The sequence below is a fragment of the Procambarus clarkii genome, chromosome 5, assembly GCF_040958095.1.
Source record: "Procambarus clarkii isolate CNS0578487 chromosome 5, FALCON_Pclarkii_2.0, whole genome shotgun sequence".
Lineage (NCBI taxonomy): Eukaryota > Metazoa > Arthropoda > Malacostraca > Decapoda > Cambaridae > Procambarus > Procambarus clarkii.
The window spans coordinates 12,532,765-12,559,423 of record NC_091154.1 but is presented as its reverse complement, the minus strand read 5'-3'; the positions used below and the strand labels follow the sequence as shown (position 1 = coordinate 12,559,423).

Genomic DNA, 26,659 nt, shown 5'->3' with positions numbered 1-26,659 from the left:
TTTTTCGCTACTTCCCGCGTTATTGGAACGTCTGTCGGCTCCTAGTACTTGTCGCCCTGTTGGGCTACTTGTCGCCCTGTTGGGCTACTTGTCGCCCTGTTGGGCTACTTGTCGCCCTGTTGGGCTACTTGTCGCCCTGTTGGGCTACTTGTCGCCCTGTTGGGCTACTTGTCGCCCTGTTGGGCTACTTGTCGCCCGGTTGGGCTACTTGTCGCCCGGTTGGGCTACTTGTCGCCCGGTTGGGCTACTTGTCGCCCGGTTGGGCTACTTGTCGCCCGGTTGGGCTACTTGTCGCCCGGTTGGGCTACTTGTCGCCCGTTTGGGCTACTTGTCGCCCGTTTGGGCTACTTGTCGCCCGTTTGGGTTCCCTTTTTTTTGGGCTCTTTGCTTCTTTGGCCGGTTTTCTTGTTCCTGCTTCCTCTTTTGGCTCTTTTTCTCGTGCAATAGTCCTGGCTGGCGCCTTCCCGCAGGGAGGGTGTGCGGTTCAGCCAGCGTGTTATGCGCATGCGCCGTGGAGTTTGTTTTGGTCTGGGCGATGGTTCAGTGCTGGGGTTTTGCGCCCTTTTTTGCTACAGTGCTTCGCCTCTCGTTCTTCTCCCTGGCTGCGGTATGTGCCCCTTTGCGCCAGGGGTGTCCTGGTTCCCAGTTGTGGGGAGGACACCGCGGTTTTCTGTGTCATGGGTGTGGACCGCCTCCTTCGCCTCTCCCTGTTCTCCTGCGGGTCCGGCTCTGGCGTCTTCACCTGGCGGTGCTCCCAAGTTCTTCTGGGCACGGTTGAGTCGTGTCAAGTTCGAACCACCATTCGCCAGGCGAGTTTCTGCGGTCTGGCGTCTTTTGGCCGGGCGCTGGATGCGGCGGTGTTCATATACCTGTCTTTATTTAGGTATAATTTTGTACGACTGAGACCGTTCGCAAACCAGTGACTGTCCCTTTATCACCCCTTCCTGTCCCCCTCATGTGCATGTCCAACCCATGCTGGAGTCGTTCAGGGGACCCTCCTTTTTTAATGTTGTGAGGTGTGGGGGTTGTAGGGTTGGTTCTGTACTCACCTGGTGAGGCTCCTGGCTGTGCTTGCAGGATTTGAGCTCTGGCTCTTGGGTCCCGCCTATCTGGTAGAACTTGCGGGATAGTACCAGTGGAGTGCAGTGGTGCTATTGGCACTTTTGGGGAACACTGTATTACCGTCAGTGGTCTGTGCTTGTTACACGACCTACTTGCGAGCATAAGCCTTCTTGCTGGTTCGTCCGTGGACTTCCAGGGCGCACTGGCCTGTTTTCGTATGGCAGTTCCGGCCCGTCCTGGTTGTGGGGGTATGTGGGCCGGTGGACTGCTCCTAGCAGCTGCCTGGTGGGCCATCCTCTGGCCGGTCTGGCCTGACCTTGGGCCGGGCTTGAGGTGTAAAAGAGCTCCCAGTACCTCATCCAGCAGGTATCGAGCGGGGTTTCTCCGCCGTCGGTCGCCTGGTGCAGGTTTCTGGGCCTGCAGGGTTTTGTCGTGTCTCCGTTGGCCCTGTCTGGGGTCTGCCTGCTCCGTTCTCTGCCTTTGCAGAGGGGAGTTGCTATTTACATGTTGCATGTTGCAGTGGTGCCTGTTGCTGCTGCTGCTGCACGTGAGCATTGGTACCGTGTTTCACGGTGGCGTGTCCTTGTTCCTGTGTCCGGTTGTGGAGTGGCGCTTTGCTGCCGTTTTGTGCCTGGGGATTGCGTGGGGTTTTTGTCCCTGCCTGATTGTCCACCCCTGGTTGTTCTCCTGGGTTTTTTTTTTTTTTTTTTGTGCTTCTGCTCTTTCTTCCTGCCTCTTCTGCAGCAGGAATGTTCTGCGTGTGTTCTTAGGCGTTGGTCAGCCTGTGTCCTGTGATGTGCTTCTTTGTCTCGGTCTGTTGCAGTTGTTCGTGCCCCTTGGTTCGGGTCCTGTTCTGGCGGCGACCCTTCCGCCTTCTTTGGTTTTCCTAGCTTGCCCTGCCGGTTGTTGTTGTTTTATTTTTTTTTTTGGGGGGGTTCTTGCGATGTCTCGCGTCGGACCCGTCGTTTCTGAACTCCTGGCGGGCTTGCATGCTTCGGAGTTTTTCTGTTCGGCAGACGTTCCATCTCCTTGTGCCGCCTGGGTTTCGGTGGTCGCGCCCGAGATCTTCTCGCGGCTCCGCCTTTTTCCTGGGCTCGGGGGGGCCTTGTCGGGGCTGCTTATGTTCTGCCTCGTGGTCTCGCCTCCGGTTGGTGGTCGGGTGGCTTCGTGGTAGGTGTCCCACCTGCGTGCTTTCTTGGCGGCAGTATGGGGTATTTTGGCGGTCCTTCCTTTTCCTGTCCCTTCTTCGGTGGGTCCTTCTTGTTGGCTTGGTTTACTCTCGGCTTGGTTTTCTAGTGGGGGTTGGGGGCCGTCGTCTTGCCACATACTGTCGCCTCTTTTCGTGCGGCGCAGGCGGAGCCGCTTCAGCTTGCTTTCGGTCTTGGTGTTGCTTCTGCACCGTTAGTCAGCTGTCTTGTGCGTCATTTCACCTCCGGCCTGTTCGTGCGCCGTTTGCACCATCCTGGTCTCTGGTCAGCGTGCTCTGTCTTCTCCTCGGTTGGTAGTGCCCCTTCGGTTCCGGTGTGTTTTTTCGTCGGCTCTTTCCTTTGGGCCTTTGCCTCTGGGGGTCGGTTCGCTGTGTTTTCTTGCTCCTTCGGTTTTAGCGTTTTGGTTGTTTGATGGCAGCAGTCTCCATCTTTTCTGGCGCGGGGTGGGGCTGCTGCATTCTGGAGGGGTCCAGGGTTTGTTGGTGCTTTGTTGGTCGGGCCGGGGGTGTGTCGTTTTTGTGTTCAGTGGCGGCCCTCTGCTGTTGTTTGCGTGCCACGGCGTTTGGGTCCGGAGCGCGTTTTGCGTTGCTCCGGTTCTGTTCTTCCCGGTTCGCGGGTGATGGTGTCCCGGGTGGTCAGCCGTGTTCTTGCGGCTAAGCTGCCTGTGTTCTTCCCTCATGCCTGTGGCGTTCGTGGCTTCGCTGCTCTCGCTGCCGTCTGGGCGACGTGGCCTTGCAGTCTTTCGGGCATGGATTTTTGGTGTTCGTGCAGGGGCCTTGCTGCTCGTGGTTCTCGTGTTGTTCCCGGGATTTTCGGGGCTGTGGCGCCTTGGGTTGGCGTTTGCTGCCGGTTGTCTCGCCTCCTTGGGGGGTGCGTGGTGTCCGCCTCCCGGTTTTGTCCCTTTGACCTTCCTCTGTGGGTAGTTAGCTCCGGGGAGCCGACGGGGCTCCCCCCAGAAAACCAGCGTTGAATGTAATGAAACGCCATTTTCTGGGTGAGACCCGGAGGCTCCCCGGCAACCCTCCCTCCCTCCGGTCGGCGTTTTTCGCGTGTTTTGACATCCAGCCTCAGAACTGATGGGTGGATAGCCGGCGTGGGAGGTCTGGGGCTCCCCCTTCCCCCTCCCGGGGAGGGGGGAGCTGCGCAGACAGCGGCGCGGTGACGTATGACGTCATACTAGTTTCCGTGTTTTCTGTTGAAGAGTTCTATTCACTAGTTCGGCTTAGGTAGCAATTTTCACCAGAATAGGGGTTTGTTTTGGAATGCTTACCTTTCTGGATGCTTGACCCGGTCGATGGCAGACATAGAATGCTTCCAACCACACGGGGGTTTCTATAGGCCATTGCTCCCCTTGCCTCTCTGAGGGGGCCAGGTTCTGGCTCGTGGTCCCCGGTAGGCCCTAGAACTCCATACACATGACTGATGCCAAAGTCTGACATTAGCATATCAGCCGGTAAAGCTCCGGGGAGCCTCCGGGTCTCACCCAGAAAATGGCGTTTCATTACATTCAACGCTGGTTTTTTAGGTCCAGATAGATGCAGTCAACCCAACCATCTCTTTCCTGTAATATCTCTGTGGCTCGATCATAGAAACTGAGTAAATTCGATACACAGGATCTTCCAGATCGAAAACCATACTGACTGTCTGATATTATATCATTTCTCTCCAGGTGTTCTACCCATTTAGTTTTGATTAGTTTTTCCAATACTTTCACTATTACACTTGTCAATGATACAGGTCTATAATTAAGGGGGTCTTCCCTGCTGCCACTTTTGTAGATTGGAACTATGTTAGCCTGTTTCCACACGTCTGCTACGATTCCTGTACACAGGGATGCCTGAAAGATCAGGTGAAGTGGAATGCTGAGCTCAGATGCACATTCTCTCAGAACCCATGGTGAAACGCCATCTGGGCCAGCTGCTTTGTTCTTACCGAGCTCCTTGAGCATTTTTTCCACTTCGTCTCTAGACACCTCTATGTGCTCTATGTTGTTCTCTGGAATTCTTATTGTATCTGGTTCCCTAAAGATTTCATTTTGTACAAACACACTTTGGAACTTTTCGTTTAGTGTTTCACACATTTCCTTTTCATCTTCCGTGAATCTATTTCCCATTTTCAACCTCTGAATATTATTCTTTACCTGCAATTTGTTGTTTATGAATTTATAGAATAGACCTGGTTCTGTTTTACATTTGTCTGCAATCCCTTTTTCAAAATTTCTTTCTGCCTCTCTCCTCACTGCCGTGTAGTTGTTTCTCGCATCTTTGTATCGCTGGTATGTTTGGGGGTTCGGCCTCTTCCTGTATTGATTCCATTTTTGTGTCTTTTGGTCTCTAGCCCTCTCGCAATTTCTATTGAACCAATCCTGTTTCCTAGTTCTGCATCTCTGTTTTGGTATAAATTTTTTTGTGCCTTTATCATATATTTCACAAAACTTGACATCATGACATGTTTGTGCCTATGTTCGACATGCGAGTTTCTGCAGTCTGGCGTCTCTTTCGGCCAAGCGCTGGATATGAATATATTTATATAAATGTCGTACCTAATAGCCAGAACGCACTTCTCAGCCTACTATTCAAGGCCCGATTTGCCTAATAAGCCAAGTTTTCATGAATTAATGTTTTTTCGTCTACCTAACCTACCTAACCTAACCTAGCTTTTTTTGGCTACCTAACCTAACCTTACCTATAAATATAGGTTAGGTTAGGTTAGGTTAGGTAGGGTTGGTTAGGTTCGGTCATACATCTACGTTAATTTTAACTCCAATAACATAAAATTGACCTCATACATAGAGAAAAGGGTTGCTTTATCATTTCATAAGAAAAAAAATATAGTAAATATATTAATTCAGGAAAACTTGGCTTATTAGGCAAATCGGGCCTTGAATAGTAGGCTGAGAAGTGAGTTCTGGCTACTAGGTACGACATAAATATATTTATATGCATATATTTATATGCATATATTTATATACAAATATATATATTATATATTTTTGGATACGGATACAAGACCGTCAGCACACAGGTGACGGTCCCTATTTCGACCCGTCTGGTCCCACTCATTTGCATGTCCCACCCATGCTCGAATCAAATCAGGAAACCCACCTCATCCATGTTACGAGGTACGATGGTTGAGGTACAGGTTATGTACTCACCTGGTTGTGCTTGTGGGGATTGAACTCTGGCTCTTTGGTCCCGCCTCTCTGCAGTCGGTCGCCTGTTGTGCAGGTTCCTGGGCCTGCTGGGCTCTATCGTATCTACTTTTGACCCTGTCTGGAATTAGCCTCCACCATTTCTCTGCCTTCGCCGAGAGAAGTTACCACATGTTCCACATTGTGTGTGGTGCATGTTGCTGGTCCATATGTGCATTGGTAACTTGTACTACGGTGACATGTACTTGTTACCGTGTCAGGATGTTGTGAGGTGACATTTTGCTGCAGTTTTGTGCCTGGGGTTGCTTGTTGGGGATTGCTTGTGACGTTTTTCGTGGTTTTCTCTGGGGTTCCTCTTTCCTTTCCCATCTTAAGAGTGCCTGGCCTGGCTTGGCCCTTCCATGTACATTGGTTTCTCTGTCCTCGCCTGGTTGTCTGCCCCTGGTTGTGCTTCCTGGGGGTTGAGCTTTGGCTCTTTCGTCCTGCCTCTCCCCTGTCGCTTCCTTGACATCTCCTGGGCTCTGTCATGTCTGCACTTGTAGCTGTGTGTGGGGGTCGGCTTCCACCACTTCCCTTGTGCATTCCCTTTGTTTACTCCTCTGCTGCTGGAATGTTTCCTTCCTGCATTTTTGGCTTCTTTGGGCGCTCCTTCCGCCTGTGTCACATGGTGCGTGCGTGCTTGTGTGTGTTTGTTTTCGTTGCTCGTACCCCTTGGTTTGGGTACTGGTCTGGTGGTAATCCTTTGCACCTTCAGTTTGGTTTGTTGGGACAGGGCCTACGACTCTGTGGGTTGATGTCCCTTTCATTCCCATTTTGCTGCATGCCTTCTTTGTTCCTCGTCTTCCTGCTTCACTCGTCCCAGGCCGCTGGTGCTGGGGACAAGTCTTCTGGTCTTTTTCTCATTTTCTCCTACACACTGTGGTGTGTTTTGTTTGTGCCTTTTGGCCTTCCTGTTGCAGAGTTTTGGTTCCTGTTTTTCTGGCTTGCCCTGCCTGTTGGCATTTTCAGGGTCTCCTGATGTCCCTTCTCTGGAGTCTCACATCGGACCCGTAGTTTCTGATCTCCTGGCGAGCCTGGACGAGTTTTCGACCACCGAGCTTCCTCGGTGATCGCACCCGAGATCTTCCTGCGGCTCCGCCTCTTCCTAGGCTCGGATGAACCTTGACGGGGCTGGTTAGGTTCTACCTCGAGTCTCTCGCCTTCGGTTGGTAGTCAGGTGGTTTCATTGTTGGTGTCCCACCTGCATGCTTCTTCTTGGCGGAAGTATGGGGTACTTTGGCGGTCCTTCCTTTTCCTTCTGTCTCTTCTTAGGTGACTGTGTGTGTTGGTGTCGGCTTTGCTTTTCTGGTGGGGGTTCGGGGCTGTCATCTTGCTGCATACTGTGCCTCATATCGTGCAGTGCTGGCGGAGCCGCTTCGGCTTGCTTTCAGTCCGTGTTACATCTACGCCGTTCATAAGCTGTCTCATGCGTTGTTTCACCTCCGGCCTGTTCATGCGCCGCTTAAGCCATCCTGGTCTCTAGACAGCGTGCTCTGTGACCACTTTGGTTCGGGTTTGTTTCTCAAAGGCTCTTTTCCTGTTGGCATTTGCCTCTAGGGGTCGGGTCGCTGAGCTTCTTGCTCTCCTCCGGCGCAGGGGTTTCTGCTCCTTCGGTTGTGGCGATTGGGTTGTTCGATTGCAGCCGTCTCCCTCTTTTCTGGCACGGGATGAGGCTGCTGCTTTCTGGAGGGGTCCTTGGTTTGTTGGTGCTTGGTTGGTCAGACCGAGGATGCATCGTGTTTTGTGTTTGGTTGCGGCCCTCCGCTGTTATTTGGGCGTCACGGCTTCTGTGTCCGGGGCGCACTTTGGGTTGATCCAGTTCCATTCTTCCCTGTTCGCAGGTGAAGGTCTCCCGAGTTGTCCACCTTGTTATTGCGAATAGCCAGCCTGTGTTCTTTCCCCGTGCCCATGGCATTCATGGATTTGCTGCTCTTGCTGCTGTCTTGGAGGCATATCCTAGCCGACATTCGGGCACGGGGCTTTTGGCATTCGTACAGGGGCCTGGCTGCTTATGTCTCATGTCGTTCCCAGGCCCATTCGGGCCTGTGTCGCCTTGGGTTGGTGGTTGCAGCCAGTCGTCTCGGCATTCAGTTGGGGAGTGTGCGGTGACCGCCTCTTGGGTTTGTCCCACCCTTTTTCCTCTGTGGTGTCATTTTAGTGGGCCAGCCAGAGGGTTAGGGCCCACTCAGGAATATCCCTGGGGGGGTGGAGAGGGGGGGTGGAGAGGGGGGGGAGGGGGGGGGGGGAGGGGGGGAAGAGGGGGGAGGGGGGGAGAGAGGGGGGAGGGGGGGAGAGGGGGGGATGGGGGGGAGAGGGGGGGGATGGGGGGAGAGGGGGGGATGGGGGGGAGAGGGGGGGGGGATGGGGGGGGATGGGGGGGAGAGGGGGGGGATGGGGGGGAGAGGGGGGGGATGGGGGGGAGAGGGGGGGATGGGGGGGGGAGAGGGGGGGGGGAGAGGGGGAAAAAAAAAAAAAAGTTCCGGGGAGCCGAAGGGGCTCCCCCAGGAAACCAGCGTTGAATGTAATGAAATGCCATTTTCTGGGCGAGACCCGGAGGCTCCCCGGCATCCCTCCCTCCAGTTGGCGTTTTTTGATATCCAGCCTCATAACTGTTGGTGGATAGCCGGCGGGTAGGTCTGGGGCTCTTCCTTCCCCCTACCGGGGAGGGGGGAGCTACGAATACGGGGGAGCTGCGAATACGGGGGGGCTGCGAATACGGGGGAGCGGCGACGTGTGACGTCATAATCATTTGCCTGACCCGGTCAATGGCAGACATAGAATACTTCCAACCACACAGGGGTTTCTATAGGCCATTGCTTCCCTTGCCTCTCTGAGGGGGCCCGGTTCTGGCTCGTGGACCCCGGTAGGCCCAAAGAACTCCATACACATGACTGATGCCAAAGTCTGACATAAGCACATCATCCTAGTAAGCTCCGGGGAGCCTCCGGGTCTTGCCCAGAAAATGGCGTTTCATCACATTCAACACTGGTTTCTTGTAATTTGGTTATATTTTAATGTTTTTTGAATGTTTCATCACTGTTTTGAAATTAAATTGGTTGAGGCAATGAGTCACAATAATGTGGCTAAAGTATGTTGACCAGACCTAACACTAGAAGGTGAAGGGACGACGACCTCCTTCACAATCGATTTGAGAATGGTCCAGGACAGACCGAAACGTCGTCGTCCCTTCACCTTCTAGCGTGTGGTCTGGTCAAGATAAATTGGTTGAGTTTGGAAACATTGACATTAACTTTACCTGAACATTTATAAAAACAAAAATGTCTCCTTAACAATGGCACTATTGAGTTTTAGCCGAAACCAGTGGCATAGTGCGGTGGTTAATGTTTTACTCTTAAAATCTCAATTTTTCCTTGATCAAGGCAGGTTAATTTATAATAAATGATACGAGAGCTTACAAACATTGCAAATTTGTTCTCGATCTAAAGGTGTAATTATAGACAATCTCGTAGGACTTTGGGAGCTCGAACTGTCTATAAACAATTTATGAACTCAAGCACTAAGCTTGTCTAACAACCTAAAGTTGAGAACTACCACTGTTCTCAACCCAAGGATGACTGATCAAACTTGTACACAGTTTCCATGTTCTGGGAGGAAGCAAGGCATTAGGGACTATCAATAGTTCAGCTATGTCATTTGCTTACTTTGTATTACCCAAGGGTAAAAAATATTTTATTGCCCGCTATTATTCCCATCACCACTCAAGTGTAGACCATGTTAATACGCTTAAAAATACAGACATTCACACTTGATATATTATATTGCATCAGACGTAAAAGCATGAATTGCACAGCAGTACGATTCAGACCAGAAATGAATTGTGCAAGTTCACAAACCTGTAAAATAACATCAAAGAGAAACTAGAGAGAGATGGGTAGCATTAGCACTAGATAATTGCTTTAAATGTATACTGTATAGGCATCCTGATGAGAAGACTTTACCACCTCCTGTGGTGCATCATATACAAAATGTCTTAATCATCATTGTGCTCTCATGTTGACATCCCCAGACAAGAAAGCCTCGACACAAGACGGTAACAGGACAAGAATTCATCAAACATTTATGTCATAAGGAAGGCAGCTTTGTTAATATCTGAAACAATGGGCTGTTAAAAAGGGGTTACTTTTCAGAGCTCCTGCTGCCAAATCAGCAGCTTTTCTGCACATGTACAGTGACAGTTACATTGGGAGAACAATCCTGTATAGACAGATATAAACAAGTACATGTTAGGAAAAAAAAATAATATCCACATATTTCAAAATCCAAAAAACTCCAAATTTTTTTCCTGCGACTGGAAAACAGGTTGTAAATCAATGTTAAATCTGGAATACCAGTTTTAAACAAATTAAGAAATGAAAAGAAGCAAGATTTGAATCACAAACGCTGGAATGCTTAAGGAAAGGACAGTAAACACGGGCGGATAATCTCTTCTCTCAAGGTGATGGAACCAGTCGGGTGGTCGGCACACGTCTAAACTATTGTGCATTGACAACGTTCTTGTTATTGTGCTACTACTTTATACTCTAGTTAGAGACAGCCTTGATTGATTACATGTCCCAGTGGCAATTATGTGTCATCCTCCACCTTTGGTGTAGACTGTGATAAACTTGTGCTTATATCATTCTCGACAATCATTCTCATTGGTTTGTTAAATGTTTGTCCATACAGTACAAGTTCCAGTCCCCAGGTAACTGGGCAATAGGGTCAAAATAACAACTCTTAAAAAGTGTACCAGATTACAGTGTTAGAATTTGGAGCTTCACATCATACTGTACTTGTATACTGCTCAAGTCCAAGTTTTGTGGGACTAGTTGTCTTTTGTAAAGTTCTCACTCAATGGTGTTTACAGCCACACTTTAGTTGGATTTGGTGCCTCAAGCTTAACCTTCGCGCTGCTCACCTGTTTAGACCCAACAACACAGGTGCTCAAGGAAAACAAATCCAATGTCATTTTCTTGTTAAAATATATGTTCCGATAATTTTTTTCACTATTATCATTAAATAATTGATAATTACTTCGTTATTAACCCTTGGGCCGCTAAGGGTCATAATTGCTTCAACACCCACAGGCACATAATCGTAGGTGACATATTTTGGGCGCAATAGAGCAGGGAAGTGTGGGGGGAGAAAAAAAAAAAAAAAAAAAAAAAGTCTGCTCCGCCCGAGCTGTCAGGCAGCAGTTGCCACAAAGTTATTATTATGTAACTATTTCAATGATTTTTTTCTTTGTTTTTTGCAGTAATATTATTCAATAGTGTGTATTGTGATATATTTATATAATAAAATGTGTGAACCATTGCTGTACTCAAAATTATTGTGTTCATTTTAGTGATTCAATTATTATGTTCATAAAACAAAATAGTTTTGCTGTTATTACACTACATACACAGGTTATATATATGTATCTGTATGTTTAGTTCGCCATAAAGAACCACTAAGTTGGTATTGTGAGTCAAAAGGCAACGAAGAGTGGGCCACCATTCACCAGCCAGTCAGCCAGCCACTCGCCACCACTCCCTCACCTCCTCACTCGCCAACATACTCCTCCCACCTTACCGGTTTTGCTTTTATTCATTATACACAGACGTTAAATATAAGTATCTGCATGTTTTTTTCACCATAACTTTACATCTAAGCTTGTATGGTGAGTAAAGACACGAAGATGTAGCTACTCTTACAGTCAGCTGGTGGCGGCCGCCCTCAAGGCCAGACGCACTAATATTTCTCCTCCAACAATACTGTTTGTGGTGTTATTACACTATATACACACATTATATATAAGTATCAACATGTTTTATTCACCATACTTGTACAAGTAAACTGGTATGATGCCCAAAGACCATAGTGGTCACCAGTAAGCAAAAGTCGTGCAGACGACGCACCTCCCTCACCAAAATGGCGGCTCCCAACAAACTCCTATTGCTGTTATTACACTCTATACACACATTATATATAAGTATCTACATTTGTGTTCACCATAGCAAACCAATAAGCTGGTATGGTAAGTCAAGTCAATAAAAGGTGGCCACACACAGTCAGAAGACGACACCACCACCCCCTCTGCCTCAGCATTACTCCTCCCTCCATGGAGCACAGTACTAAATATCACCACAATCCTGCTATTATCAGAATCCTGGTCAGTTTTATCAGTCAGGGGTCTTCTGTAATACTATCATCGCTAAATAATAGCATGAACACATTGACATTTTTAGGCAATGTTGTGGTCACAAGCTGAACAACAGTGCTGTGCGCTCATGCTACGTGCATCAGCCTTATTGGCTCGCTTAGCACCAAGGTGCTCTCACCCAGGAATGTTGGCCACGATTTTTTTTCTAGGTGGTGTTATGATCTCAGCCTGCAGGAGAAACGAGTCTCCCTCTTTGAGAGTTATTCAGCAAGCCTGACCTAACTGGAAGGTCTAGCAAATATTGAGGTAATATTCCATATGTAAAATAGTTACTTGAAGATGTATAACAATTTAAGATTATGGGCAGTAAGTAAGGAAATAGATAAATGGCTGGCTAGGAGATGTGGACATTTTGCTGGAGGCGTGAGGCTCGCTTCCGGAGGACCTTGACCTCACTTGAGTGCCAGACATCGCAGGGGGAAGCCGCGCTCCGTTTGAGCTCCCGCCAGAAGGGAACCCCTAGTGATATATCTCTAAGAGAAGAGAAGTGTGCAGACGTGCCAGCTGTGGAATCGAGCTGGGGACGTGTGGTCTCAAGTCGTGGACGATAATTAGTGAATATTAAGCCGCCCGGAGGCATTATTGTGGGCCGTGGGAGCGCCCTGACCAGACGCCGTCAGAGGGAAAGCGCCCTCGACCAATTAATCTGTGGTAAGCACGATATACGCCAGTTCATAGTGATCACTTGTAGTTGGTCGTGTGCCCAGCGACAGTAGCAATGTTTATTTATAAGTTAGACATGTTTTAATAAGGCAGAAAGCCTGAAATAAGAGAGTGGAGAGGGAGGAACACGGAGCGACGTCCGCCCCCTCTGAGCGCTGGCGGACGACTGAGGGAGCCTGGCTCCGGATGTAGGAAGACCCTCCCAGCGAGTGAGGACCGCCGCCAGGCGAGGTGGAGTATGGACCCGCCCAAAACGGGGGAGTCCACTCTCACTGTATGTAGAGGACAGATAGAGGTTTGAGGCAAGCATATTGTGTGGTTATTTTTGTTTATGTGTTAAAGGGGAACATTTTATTGGAGTGTCGATGGGTTGCAGGTTTGTCTTTGGGGAAGAAGTTGCTGAGAACTTCGAAGCCAGCAGATGATGTAGCTGATGAGACTCCAAGGTAGTGGAGCAGAGGACCTCGAGCTGTGAGGAGAAGCAGCAGTGAAGAGGAGTGTCACGTGCTTCTGTAGAGGTGGTGTAGCAGCCAAGAGAGCTGTGGAAGAACCTAACAGAAGGGTGAAGCACCGTAGTTGCACAAGGAAACTTCATGATAGCAGCCTGGAGGAGCTGCAGAGGATCCTGGTAGTGAAGCCCGGAAGAACCTAAGGATATTAGGGTTGTGAACTTCCAGAGGTGGAAGGGGAAGTTCTGGTGGATTACTTATAGGGAGTTGATAGTGTTTGGTTGTCAGTAGCGTGCAAGACGCAGTGAGAGGTGAGTGACTGTTTGCATTCTTATGTCAAGGAGTGATTTATTCTGAAGCTTAGAGTTGCAGTCGTAGGCTTGATTACCTACAGATGTATGTGCTCGAGGACTGACAGTGATCGATTAATCATTGTTGTGTATCAATGAACATTTATACTGATATATGTTATTGCATTCAAATGCTGATTTTCTATATGTACATTACCTTGCTGATAGTGCAACAGTGTATGTAGGCTTGACCAACTTGAGGAGGTTAATAGTATCAGGTGGTGAACCAGGAGATAGGATACCACTTGATAAGCTGATAATAGAGTTCTGATGGTATTGGAGTGCAACCTGATTGTGATATTATAGAGTATAGGATTCATTATTATTATATGTGTGTATGTATCGTGTATGTGCTTTGTTCAGTAAATGTGTCACAATTTGCTGGTGTTTGCCCTTGTCCTAGTGAGGCTTCCCAGGAGGTAGTAAAGAAGGAGAGAGAGAGAGAGAAAGAACCAAGAACCACTGCTGTGGACAGGGTAGGAGGTAATACTAGTAAGTCATAGGGGATTGAGGAGATCATATCTCATAAGGAGAGAGTGGGGAGTCACAGCGGCTCGAGTGGGTGTGTGCACGTGACAACGAGGCTAAGTGTTGGAGCCGCATCCCCTAAACGTGTGACGTTGAGCCCCTCTCCAAGAGCCAGAAGCGCCAAGGGTGATCTCCTAGTATAAGCACTCTACCGAGTTGTGGGTTGGGTTGTCCGTAGAGAAGGATCAACGACGACAACACCAACCAACCCACGAGTCTATAATAGTGGCGTCTGCCAACTATCGGTCGTGGCTGCACTACAGCTGCCCCTATCCCACGCGGGGCGTTTAAATGAGCGCGCTAGACACTAAAACGGCTATTAATATATTACACGGTATTGGTAATGTTACTCAAATCATCTATGTATGTATTGCTCGGTCTAAGGGTTTAGGCGTGGGCACGAGCTGCACGCTGGGTGGCGTGGGCACGCAACAACGCAACATTCGTGGGCCACATTGTCCGGTGTAAGAGCCACAGAACCGTGAGCAACCAAGGCTGGCGCACGCAGCATAAGCTGCGTATAAGCATAAGCAGCATAAGCATTGCTGTTCAGCTGGTGACCACAGCATTGCCTAAAATTGTCAAAATAAATACTGTATGTAACTGCTATTATTTAGCAATGACAATTACAGAAGACCCCGACTGATAAAAATGAAAAAAAAAAAAAAAAATTACCAGGATTGTAATAATAGCAGGATTGTTGTGATAATTAGTGCTGTGTGAGAGGAGTAATGCTGATAGATAGCCTCGTTTACCGACTGTGTGGCCAACTGTTATTGTCTGCACTCGCCATACCATTCGGTGGGTCTCTATGGTGAACACAAATGTAGATACTTATTACACTAATACACATTATACATAACGGCAAAAGGATTATGTTGAGAGGAGCCATTTGGGTGGCAGAGATAGCGTCGTCTGCATGACTTGTCTAGCTGTGTAGAGGGTGGCCATTATGAGTCCTACAAGCTTAGGTGTACAGTTACGGTGCATACAACATGTAGATACTTATATATAATGTTTGTATATAGTGTAATAACACCACAGTGTAATAACACCACAAACAGTATTGTTGGGGAAGTAATTTTACTGCATCTAGCCTTTACTTAGTGAGGGAGGAAGGGAGGCAGCCGCCAGCTGAATGTGTAGCAACATCTCTCAGTGCCTGAACTATATCAGCTTCGTTGAACAGTTGTGGTGAACAAAACATGTAGATACTTGTATATGACTTGTGTATAGTGTAATAACAGCAAAACTATGTTGTTTTATGAATATAATTTAATCACTAATATGCATACCATACTTTTGAGTAGTGATGATTCACCCTTTTTATTATATAAATCTATCACACTACACTTGAATAATACAGCGAGGCCTCGATTTACGATGGTAATCCGTTCCCAGAGACGTATCTTAAGTCGAAGCGATTTTTCCCATAAGAAATGAAGGGAATTTAATTAATCTGTTCCCCACCCTCCAAAATATTAACTTACAAATACATTTTATACTAAATACAATTTTTTTCTCTAACTACAATACAGTACATATGTGTATCTTACCTTTATGGAGGACTTTTGATGGCGTATGGAAGGTGGTGATGAGGAGGGAGGAGGAGAGGTGTTACTGTTTGGAAGGGGAGTCCCCTTCCATTATAACATCAGGCAGTGAGGACTTTTCTGGGATACACACTGGTGTGTTTTGCCTGCATACCACTAAGACTTGCTTGTCTTACTAAGAATCTTTCTAAAGGCACTTTTTTTCCCTACATTTTGACACTTGTCTGTAGTAAGACATCACATTGTCATTTAAAAGGTCAATGCAACGGCCTGCTACAGCTTTATCTGGGCAAGTTTTTTCAACAAAACTTTGCAGTTCTTCCCATACTTCACACATTTTCTTGAGGAAGGGACATCCTCTACTGCCTCAACTATTTTCTTAGTTTGAACCTTATCACTGACTTTCTTGGGACCCATGGCATGATATATAATAACCAGTTATGTTCAAAAAGCAAAAAATCACAACAAAAACAAAATTTCTTATAGGGGTGATCGTCACTAAGCGGGCAGCTCTAGTAAACTGAGATAGGTCGACCCATGTGACCGGGAACCACGTTCTCGGTCGACCCAAACGTGTACCAACAAATATCGTTAGTCAACGACACTATCGTAAGTAGAGTTGCTTTTTTCTATCAAATTTACATCGTAACTCAAAATTATTGTAAGTTGAGGTGCCACTGTATTACTGCAAAAAAACTAAGAAAAAATCAGACATTGAAATAATTAGGCAATATCTTTGTAGCAACTCCCGCTTGACAGCTCGGGTGACGCAGACTGCCTCTGACAACTGCTCTGTCATCACCCACATTTTGCCAGACTTCCTCAGCTTATTATGACCAAAATATGTCACCTAAGATTTTTTTTTTTTTTTCCCCATGCTCAGGGAACACTAACATATTTGGAAGACTAACAAAATTTATAATTTTTTGTTTTCTTGTACACAGGGGGTGTAAATCTCCTCAGGACCCCTTAGCAGCTTAAGGGTTAATGAGGCAGTGTACTACTGTGTTTGTGTATTGGGTAATTTAATGCCTGCAGGAAAAACAAGAATTTCGTAGAAACAGTTTAATGTGGCCATTTTAATTCCCAGTTTCTGCCAATTAAAATAAGTTTATTATAAATGAACCTCCCCCACCCCCTTATTTTCCTCAATCATAAATCCTGGATGCATCCTTAGTTTATACCTAGTTCCTCAAAGCCAGAGAACACCCAGCTCCTCGAAGAGACGGAGTGGTTGTGGATAGTAGACCGTCACCAGAGGACCACATAACTGTGTAAGGAGCATGTGCTATGCTTTCAAACTTCATAGTTTTTACATGTGGGTGGTGAAATTAATAATACTATTCACGACTTTTGCAAGACCAAAATTTGAATGTGCAGAAGTTGCATGGTGCCCTTATCTCGTGAAGCACACTAACAGGAAAAGTGCGAAGGCATTTAAAAAATTGGCTTCCAGAACCGAGAATCAAAATGCACAAGTAGGGGTTAGAGGTTATACATATACCACAGCTAGAAGAGGTTGTACATTCAAACTATGGAAACAAAGATGCCGAAAAACACATTAGAAAGTTCACTTTTGAAGAGTAGTAGACAGTTGGTACGCATGAAAAGGTGACAAAACCGTCTGTTTCAAAGCATACTGCTAAGACAGGACACCACGAGCACAGCTCATTCTGTAACTACACTTTGGTAATTACAACCAGCTCCCAAAAGCCATTTTCATCTCTCCCTCGAAGACAAACTTACCAATTGTACATGTATCCATTTTCTTTAACTTGGTGACACGAAAAGGCCGACACCACATCGGGTTTCTTTAGCCACTGAGACAGCTTCACCACTTCCAACCGCTCTGTTTCTCGGTTATCTGTTGGGGAAAATTGCAGGCAAATTAATGATCTACATTGCATTTTCACATTGGCATTATTTCTGGCCCTTATATTAACCATTCACAAGAGCTTTATTTGTGATTTTTGTAAAACTATGACTGACATTTAAGAGATGCATTGTAGGCTGCTGTAACAGGTACAAGTAGTAAAAGGAATTCATAGTTATGAGCACGCACACTATAGCAAGTCACAATGACTTGCTATAGTTCTTATAGTTCGTAATCTTCGCTTGGCTTGTATTTCAAGGATCAGATTTACGAGGCCGTTACACAAGTACTGTACTTACGAACCTGAACATCTTTCCCCAATCTTTGACGGTTTTGGTTACCTGTATTAAACAGTTTACAAGCTTGAAAACTACCCAATCAACTCTTGTTATTGTTATAAACAGCCCCATTGTGTTTCGGAGCTCATTACCAGTTTAATAATTGTAAACAAAGCTGCCAAAGGTTGAGAAAACACGTACAGGTTCGTGAGTGCTTGCGTAACTGCTTCGTGAATCTGGCCCCAGGTGGTTATAATTATCAAAAGGCGGCACCAACCTGGCAAATCCCTGTAGGAGAACCTGTGTCGGATATTCAAAAGTCTAAATGGTTATAGTGTTTGTATTATTTGCCGACTTTAGTGGTTGTGGTGTTTGTAGTGCTAACTTGTCACTCACTTTGCAGAAGATAACATCACATCCTGCCTAGCTCTCTCTACTGTGGGTGTTATTCACATCTCTTGCTATTCAAGTTCAGTCATTCAATGAGGACAGCACTTCTGTCCTTGTGGACAGAAGAGCGTACACTCCACAAGGTCTCCTGTCTTTGTGGACAGGAGAGACTATGATTACCTCTTCAGTCCAGACCACTTACTAATAACTCGTACATGGCTACAGTCTTGACAAACCACACATCAGAAAATGGAGAATGACAACGTTTGGGTCCATGCTGGACAACTTTCAAGTTGCTCAGACTGGAAAGTTGAGCAAATTTCTCCTCTTAATTAAATGATTATTATGTCCAATCCTTAATCATGGTATTAGTGTGATATAACACTAGTGATGACAGCGCAGGTACGAAATTATTTTTCCCATCTAGTTGTCCTTATGCTAATGCATATAAGATGTACTTGAAAAATAGACAATATGTCAAGTACAAATGTATGTCATTGTTCAGTCATTGACAAAATATGTTGAAGAAACATCTTGTCAGCTTGGCAGGCCCAGGGCAAGTACCACGCATGAGGAACCATCCACCTGCCCGTGTTCTGGGAAGTCATGTTGTCTACACCACTACATTGGAAAGGAAGTCGGGTCTCCACGGGAAGAACATGTGTTTAAACTCTTCAGTCACAATAACATGGCTGAATATATGATGACCAAAACCCTACCAGAAGATGAAGAAATGTTGTTTCTTCATCTTCTGGTGTGTGGTTTGGTCATCACAGTGCGTGTCAATAAGAATCAAACTAGAGTGACTACATAGTGCATGGTGTTGTATTGTGCATTACTGTCTTTCACACACATGAATCAAACTATAGTGACTACATAGTGCATGGTGTTGTATTGTACATTACTGTCTTTCACACACATGAATCAAACTAGCAACTACACGGTGGTGTATCGTGCATTACTGACTCGCACACTATCATGCCACAACTTTTGGAAACACCAAATCAGTGACCAGTATGTACATGGATTCTGACTAGTAATACTACTTCCCTGTAACAGGTTTCCTCTGCTTAACAATATAGTACCAGTAGGCAAACAATACAGTACTGTATTATACAACATTTTAACAGTACCAGTAGGCAAACAATACAGTACTGTATTATACATCATTTTAACAGACTCAAGCCAAAAATTTGTGAAGGTCCAATCGGTAATAATGAAGCAAGCACACACAGGTTCATCGATAAGAGAATACACACGTTCACCATCGTCATCCTCGATGCTGAAGACGTCACCCTGGTTACGGTAGAGCTTCCCCCGATCATGGGCATTCACATGACGGTCAATGGTCAAACCCTCGCCATTAGGGTTGGTGATGTACTCCACTAACTTCTCCTTCATTTCCACAGACTGAAAAATACAAGCTTTGTCAAATATTTAAGAATTTCAAAGAAGCCATTACTCAAGTGACACACTTGTTTAAACATGAGCTTTCACTTGTGTGCTGGCATATGAAGTCATTCAACATCAAATTAGTTGCCTTAAAGCCTACGTTTCTCTTACTGCCAACGTTTATGGTATCCTCAATGAAACTGAGGTGGCTAATCCAATATTTATCACACTATTGTATATTAGCGAGACAAACAAGCACCCACGAGAAGGCAGGGCGGTTAGCCATGGCCACCACTGGTCCACCTCCCCCCCCCGAGTAGTCCACACCACCTCCTCCCCCCCGAGTAGTCCACCCCCCCCCCCCCCCCCCCGAGTGCCCCACACCACATTGGGGGAAGGGGAGGGGGGAAAGGGGGGAAGAAGGGATGGGGAGAAGGGGAGGAGGGAAGGGAGCCTTCTGCCCTGTCATTCTTGCACCAGCAAGAATGACAGGGTGGAAGGCTCCTACCATCAGAGGTAATCTTCACAACCCGAAGGGGGCTGACGGCGACGACCACGAGGGGGACGAGTAAACATGTCTACCTGGAGGATAGAATGGCCCTGGGCTTCGAGAATATGCCAAATATCTTCGTGGCAGGTCTGTAGATTCCTAACACTGGCCGCAACATGGGGTGGAAAGAGAACAGTGCCAACACTGGCATTCAACCGAGCATTCTTGGAGACCCAAACAGGGGTCTCGCTTAGGCAGGATAAGGCGGCCAAGCGGGTGGCTGCATCCTGAGGAGCAGCAGCAACGACATGTGTACCGAGACGGGTGGGGTTGAAAGTAACAGAGGCATCTACGGAATCAACAAGGTGCCTCTGGAGGGAGAAATCGTCAGGAGGCGAAGAATCCAGAGGGATGAGATCAAAGTATTTGGCCCATGAAGCAGGACCAAACAAGGTGTGGTACGCATCTGTATGGGAAGGGATTGTGCGAGTGCAGCCATGGCGTGGACAGCGTTGAGAACCCCCAGAGAGAGTGGTTAAAAGACGCAGTAGTCACAATGAGAGACTGAGCCATGCCAGGGGACGAGGTGGTCACCACCGAGAGCTTGTATCTCGACCCAACCACAGAGGAGGAAGGGGAGCCAAGGGGAGTAATCAGGAGGGGTCAGAGGAGCAGCAAGGTCAGGGCCCAATGCAGTGGGGGCTACAGAGCCCGGTCTTCCAACACAGTCTGACTCAGGGGCTTGGTCGCCCACCCCACGAGCCTGAGAAGGTACAAGAGGAACAGATCGACAGAGACGAGAGGAAAGACGTTCATTCACGAATGTGCCCCCCCCCCTTCCCCATTCACCATGGAGCCACAATTAGAGGCAGGACACCCAACAAGAGACATGTTGCCAATCTTGCCAGGGTCCCCTTGGGGGTCTTGAGTATACGCCCCACAAACACCACCTTAAGAACCATCAGTCCATCGAGATCGGGTTCAGTGACGAAAGGAGGATTGACAATAAAAGGGTCCCCTTGCTCGAGATGTTGGGTACTACAGTTCTACGGGTGCAAGAGTATGCCTCCTCAAACACCCGGGCATCAAAACAAAAGAAGGCCAAAAGAATGATCAAAACAGGCACAATGTCAGCGGGAAATGACAAATAGAAAGAAGAGGGGGAGAAAAACGAAACAAAAGGAAAAGGAAAAGTTGTCCAGTAAAATTAGCGAGGACAGCAGCAGGATTATAAGGCCACAAAAGGACAGAGGACTGTCCCATGGACCATCACACACTGGCAGCCGCCCACCAAGCCCCCCTCACAGCAACAATGAGCCAGACAGGGAGGGGGAGTTGGGAAGCAAGATATGCGCATGTCCAGAAAATTGGGACATTCAACAAGGATACGCAAGACCAATCAAGGACAATACAGTTCGGACAATAAGGAGCAAGGCGGCCTTCCATTAAGTGCCCACAAGTTAAATGTGTCCCACTATGAAATGACTCCATTTGGTTATCAAAATTATTAGTGCGCTCCAACATTTCCTTGATAACTTTCTCCAATTATAAGGAATGCAAATTAGTAGCACTTGTCTAAGTAATTATCAAATGGCACCAAGCTATAAGATGCAAATACACTCGAGATATTGTAAACATCCTAAATATTACTAAGGATACAAATACAAGAGCAAAAAGATCTGGCAGGTGATAAAGGATCTGACTAATCAAGAATGCTATTTAGGGTCAAATGACTGGAACAACAGTGAGACTTCCTGAAAATTGGAACTAGCAATATTTAATCAGTGCTGAACCAGAGTACCACTTCCTGCCATACTTTTCTGTAATATGCAAGCATATACCACTTCTTTCTTTTAGAAGCTACAGGGAAAATTTATTGCATTATATGTCTCCCTTGGCCTCTTATTTAGCAAAGAGATGTACATAGCACTTTGCCACCGTGGTGGAAAATGTGCCAATGTGAAAATGTGAAGACAGTGGTTGGTTATCACCAGTGGTCATGTCCACCAGACTAGTGCCCAAACCAAGGGGCATGAGCTATGAGGAGAGATGGGGAGGGGGGGGGGGTCAAAAGTGCTTTGCACATCTTGTTCCATTAACTTTTAACATATAATTTGTGGCCATTTTCTTCTTGACAGCAGTTCTTTGCTATTATGCCCTCTACTGCATGCTTCCTACGTGGTCATCACTACCGAGTCAACTTCAACACTTGAGCCTGCAGTTAACATTTCTATGCACACAAATGCTTGTAACACTTTCTAATGCTCCGGCACTTTGTACAATGTACTTCAAGAGCATTATATTGTTTATGGCACTGGTAAAGGATCAACATCCCTGGAATACTTCTCAATTCCAAGAATTCATTATGCAAAATGTCCTCTACTTGTGCAATATTTACAGGGTTCCACAATTCACCAATACTGTAACATGCATACACCCGGCCAATCCTTCACTAGTTAAGAATCAATTGTATAAACTATATCCTCAGAACTTTTAATATATCCACTTCTGTCTAACATTACTAAATGCCATCCATAGATGGTTGCAACCCGTTCTCGCACTTGCTTATAGTCAATATTGGCTTATTTAATAAGTGCATGTGGGACATGCTAATTGATTGTGAATATTTTAGTTTACCTTGAAAAGCTTCATAGAAAACACCGACCTCACCTAACCTTCTTAATATGTTAAGATAAGCATCTTATTGCTTCTTAATTACAATTATTACTTAACCTATACTGTTGATAGGTCAAGTAATAATTGTAAATAAGAAGCAATAAGATGCTTATCTTAACATACCAAGAAGGTTAGGCGAGGTCGGTGTTTTCTATGAAGCTTTTCAAGGTAAACTAAAATATTCACAATCAATTAGCATGTCACATATGCACTTATTAAATAAGCCAATATTGACAGAGCAAGTGCGTGAATGGGTTGCACGATTATAGTTTCCATAAAATTGTCCCAGTAGTCGATAAATGATTTTGCATTAAATCTGTGATATTTGTTTAGTGAGCATTTGATGCCAATTTTCAAAGACAGCCATTCATTGCCAACTCTTCTAGGTAAACTGCAACACTACTTTGATCCCTCCTCTATCTTAATCCTGAAGGTATAGGAGCATTGCACAAGTGGTTTTGGCAATGTGGAAGATCACGATCTTGACAAATTGCATAATTGGCAGCAATTAACACTATCGGTAACTTTGGACCGGACTCGCGTCCATTATTTTTCTCCAGAGTCCTAACTTTGGACCGGACTTGCATCCACTACAAAAAATATTTGTATAAAATTAATTTTTTATCCAATTGACCTCGGGATAGTATCAAAATAATCGCCTTTAGAATGCGCACAATTTGATACCAAAATGAAAGATGTAACATGAAACTTGATGTCCGAACACTTATATGATTATAAATAGGCTTTTGGTCAAAATATTAAAATATTTGTTAAAATTATATTTATTATGCTATTATGTTGGGACTAGTTTTAAAATGCGCGCCTTTACGTCGTGAACAATTTGATACCAAAATGAAAGATGTAACCAAAATTTATGTCAGAACACTGGAAAGACAAATAATTTTATGATGAGCTTCCAGAATTAAAATGTTAAAATTCCAGTTATTGCTCTATTATTATGGGACTAGTTTTAAAATATGCACTTTTTATTGCGAACAATTTGATACCAAAATGAAAGATGTAACACGAAAATTGATGTTATCAAACTGAACGAGTATACACATTAGGTTGCAGTGTACAAATTGGTGCTCGTTCACGGGTAACTTTAGGCTTTTCTGCGGGGAGGCACTCCAAACTTTTGTACATTATATCCACACACATCTGTAGGGAATTTAATTGCGAACACAATGATACCAAAACAAGCAACATAGCACGAGAATTAAGGTGAGAAAAATGGAACGAGTATGGACATTTTACTGATTTTGTGCGCTCACGGGTAACTTTTGCCGACTTTAGGCTTTGCTGTTGGGAGTCACGCCAGGCTTTTGGACATTATATTTATACACACCTGTAGGGAATTTAATTGCAAGCACAATGATACCAAAACGAGCGACGTAGCACGAGAATTAAGGTGAGAAAGCTGAAACGAGTATACACATTTAGGTGTCACTGCACGCTCACCCGCACATCGGGTGCATGACCCCTAAGTTTACCGCGCGCCTGTCCAGTGACCGATAGTGTTAATAATACTATAAACAAATCATGGGTAACATTCCCGGGTGCAAGAGCCTCAGTACTGAGTGAGCAACTAAGGCTGGTGCACACATGAGCTAACAGCACTGCTTTTCAGCTTGTGACCACAGCATCTCCTAAAAATGTCAAAATATACATTTAACTGCTATTATTTAAGTGACGATAGTATTATAGAGGAGCCCGACTGTGATAGACTGTACGTACAATATTCTTATATCGGTAAACACTCATCATGCAACTACGATAATTATTCATTTCTATTCCATTCTAAAATCATCGGCTTTGTCTCAAATGTGCAATATCAAACTTTCCAGCCTTCAGCACATTTTTGACTTAGGGTTGTTTTTCTTTATATAGCCGTCCTCCAATATTCCTCACGGCTACACGAGTACCTGTGTATTGGAAAGGTCAAAGTTGACGCAGGTCTTTGACACCAGGCAAATTCTGCCCTAGTTACGAATCCAGGAAAATGTCTCAAAATCCAATTTTCCCCTGCACCTTTAGCACCACCACTTTACCGTAATGTATGTATGGCTGAGTATTCGACATCCATCATCGATTAAAAAAAATAAACCCGTTACCAAGAACAAGATTGTCCTCTACCTACACTGATGCCATATCTGGTAAATGTGGAAGAAGCACTAAAATAGGACTGGCTTCTGATCAAACTTGCACTGTACACAACCATGTCTTGTCATTATGATATAGTTTGCCTATTTATTAACTTTCAGGGACATCTCCCTGAAAATGGCAAGACGTCCCTGAAAGCTAGTAAATAGACAAACAATCATAATGACAAGACTTTGCTAGTTGTGTACAGTATCAGTTTGATCAGAGTTGATCCTATTTTAGTGCTTCTTCCACATTTACCAGATATGGCATCAGTGTAAGTAGAATACAATCTTGTTTCGGGACATTTTCCACCACCAGTCAGGATAGCAGCAGTGGTCAACCCGTCCTCTAAACAAAGGGCCAAAGTCCATTTCATGCACCTGCCAAACACTCCCCCGTTTATGAATAAAGAACGGTTTACACACGACTTGACTGATGACGTCCGAACACTTCCGGAACAAGTGCTTCGTTGATTTGTTTGAACTACAATGCTGTAAACCCTTCACCCATGTTCAATACAAATAATCTCCAACACAACCTAAATACCTAACCTAACCAATGCCTAAATATGCACAGTTTGCTAATATGTATTAATATTAATTGATATTTTATGTATTAATATTAATTTATATTTTAAAAAATACCCGTTTTGAATGAACAGCATTTTAAAATGTACGAATGCGTCTTAGTAGACCGGTGGATAGAATGGACTTGGTCTGAGGACAGGTTGCAGTGGTACTGGACTAAGTCACTTGCATCAACAGTAGATGAGGTAGACTGCTGTACCACCCCTAAGTGATACGGCAGCCTCACTGTGCCTTGAGCTCGACCCAACGGCCACTAACCTTGCCCAACATTACCTGTTGAAGATTCTGCGGATCAATGTTCCCAAAGCTGTCTCTGACTAGGCCTCCTGGTTTCTAGTCTGATTAACCAGGCTGTTTGATGTGGCTGATGTACAAGTCACAGTCTGGTTGATCAGGTTTCCTTTGAAAGGGCTCGTCAAGCTCTCCTTTGAACACTGCGAGAAGTCAGCCAGTTATGTCCCGAATGTGAAGGGAAAGTGTTGAAAAGTCTTGGGTCTTTGATTTTTATCAAGTTCCTTCTTGGCGTGCCTATTGTGCCTCTGCTCTTCAGTGGGGCTATTTTGCACATCCTGCCATGCCTCCTGGACTCATTTGGTATTCTGTGTGCAGATTTGGAACCAGTCCTCTTAATATTTTCCAACTTTAAATTACAGTGGCACCTCAACATCCGATTGCCCCTACTTACGATAAATTCGAGTTACGATATAAATTTCATCAAAAAATGCGACTCAACATCCGATGGTGTCGTCGACACCCGATATTTGTTGGTACACGTTCCGATTGGCCGAGCGCGTGGTTCCCAGTCAAGCGGTCTGACCTGCCCGAGTTTACTACAGCTGCCCGCTTAGTGACGATCGCGCCTATAAGAAATTCCGCTTTTGTGGTGATTTTTTGCATTTTGAACATTAAAGTAATTATTATATAATATGCCATGAGTCCCAGGAAAGTCAGTGGTAAGGCTCAACATATGAGATCCCATGTAAGAATGACCATAGAGCAGAAACAAGAGATCATTCATAAATATGAAGATGGTGTGCGGGTAGGTGAACTGACTAGGCAGTACAACAAATCTCAGTCAACGATATCCACCATACTAGCTAAGAAAAAGGACATTATGGGTGCTAAAGTGATGCATCATTACAGACAAATGTTAAAACGAATGGAAAAACAAATGTCTCTTGACAAATTTGTAGTGAGACAAACAAGCACTGAACCACAACCAGGTCCTAGTGGTATTCAGGCAAAACATAGGAGAGAGAGTACCCCAGAGAAAACATCACTGCCTGATGTGATAATGGAAGGGGACTCCCCTTCCAAACAGTAACAACTTTCCTCCTCCCCCATCACCATCTTCCATACGCCATCAAGAGCCCTCCATAAAGGTAAGAGTAACTTTGGTACTGTATTATAGTTAGAAAAAAACATTGTATTCAGTATAAAATGTATTTGTATGTTAATATTTTGGAGGGTGGGGAACGGATTAATTCAAATCCCTTTATTTCTTATGGGAAAATTCGCTTCGACTTCTGATATTTCGACTTCCGATCCGTCTCTGGGAACGGATTAGCATCGGAAGTCGAGGCCCCATTGTATTATGAATCAATCAATCAATCTCTCACC

General features: G+C 45.5%; 1 protein-coding gene across 2 annotated transcripts in view; it reads right to left on the bottom strand.

Moving 5' to 3' along the window:
• The window catches only part of LOC138373306 (TBC1 domain family member 23-like), a 79,974-nt gene that overhangs the window by 8,659 nt on the left and 44,656 nt on the right, over nucleotides 1–26,659 (bottom strand). For both annotated transcript variants that reach the window (XM_069339469.1, XM_069339472.1), the window contains 2 exons: nucleotides 19,009–19,159; nucleotides 16,955–17,072 (listed from right to left, as the gene is read on the bottom strand). In XM_069339469.1, coding sequence (XP_069195570.1) covers nucleotides 16,955–17,072; nucleotides 19,009–19,159 — 269 coding nt within the window. The remainder of the gene's footprint in view (nucleotides 1–16,954; nucleotides 17,073–19,008; nucleotides 19,160–26,659) is intronic.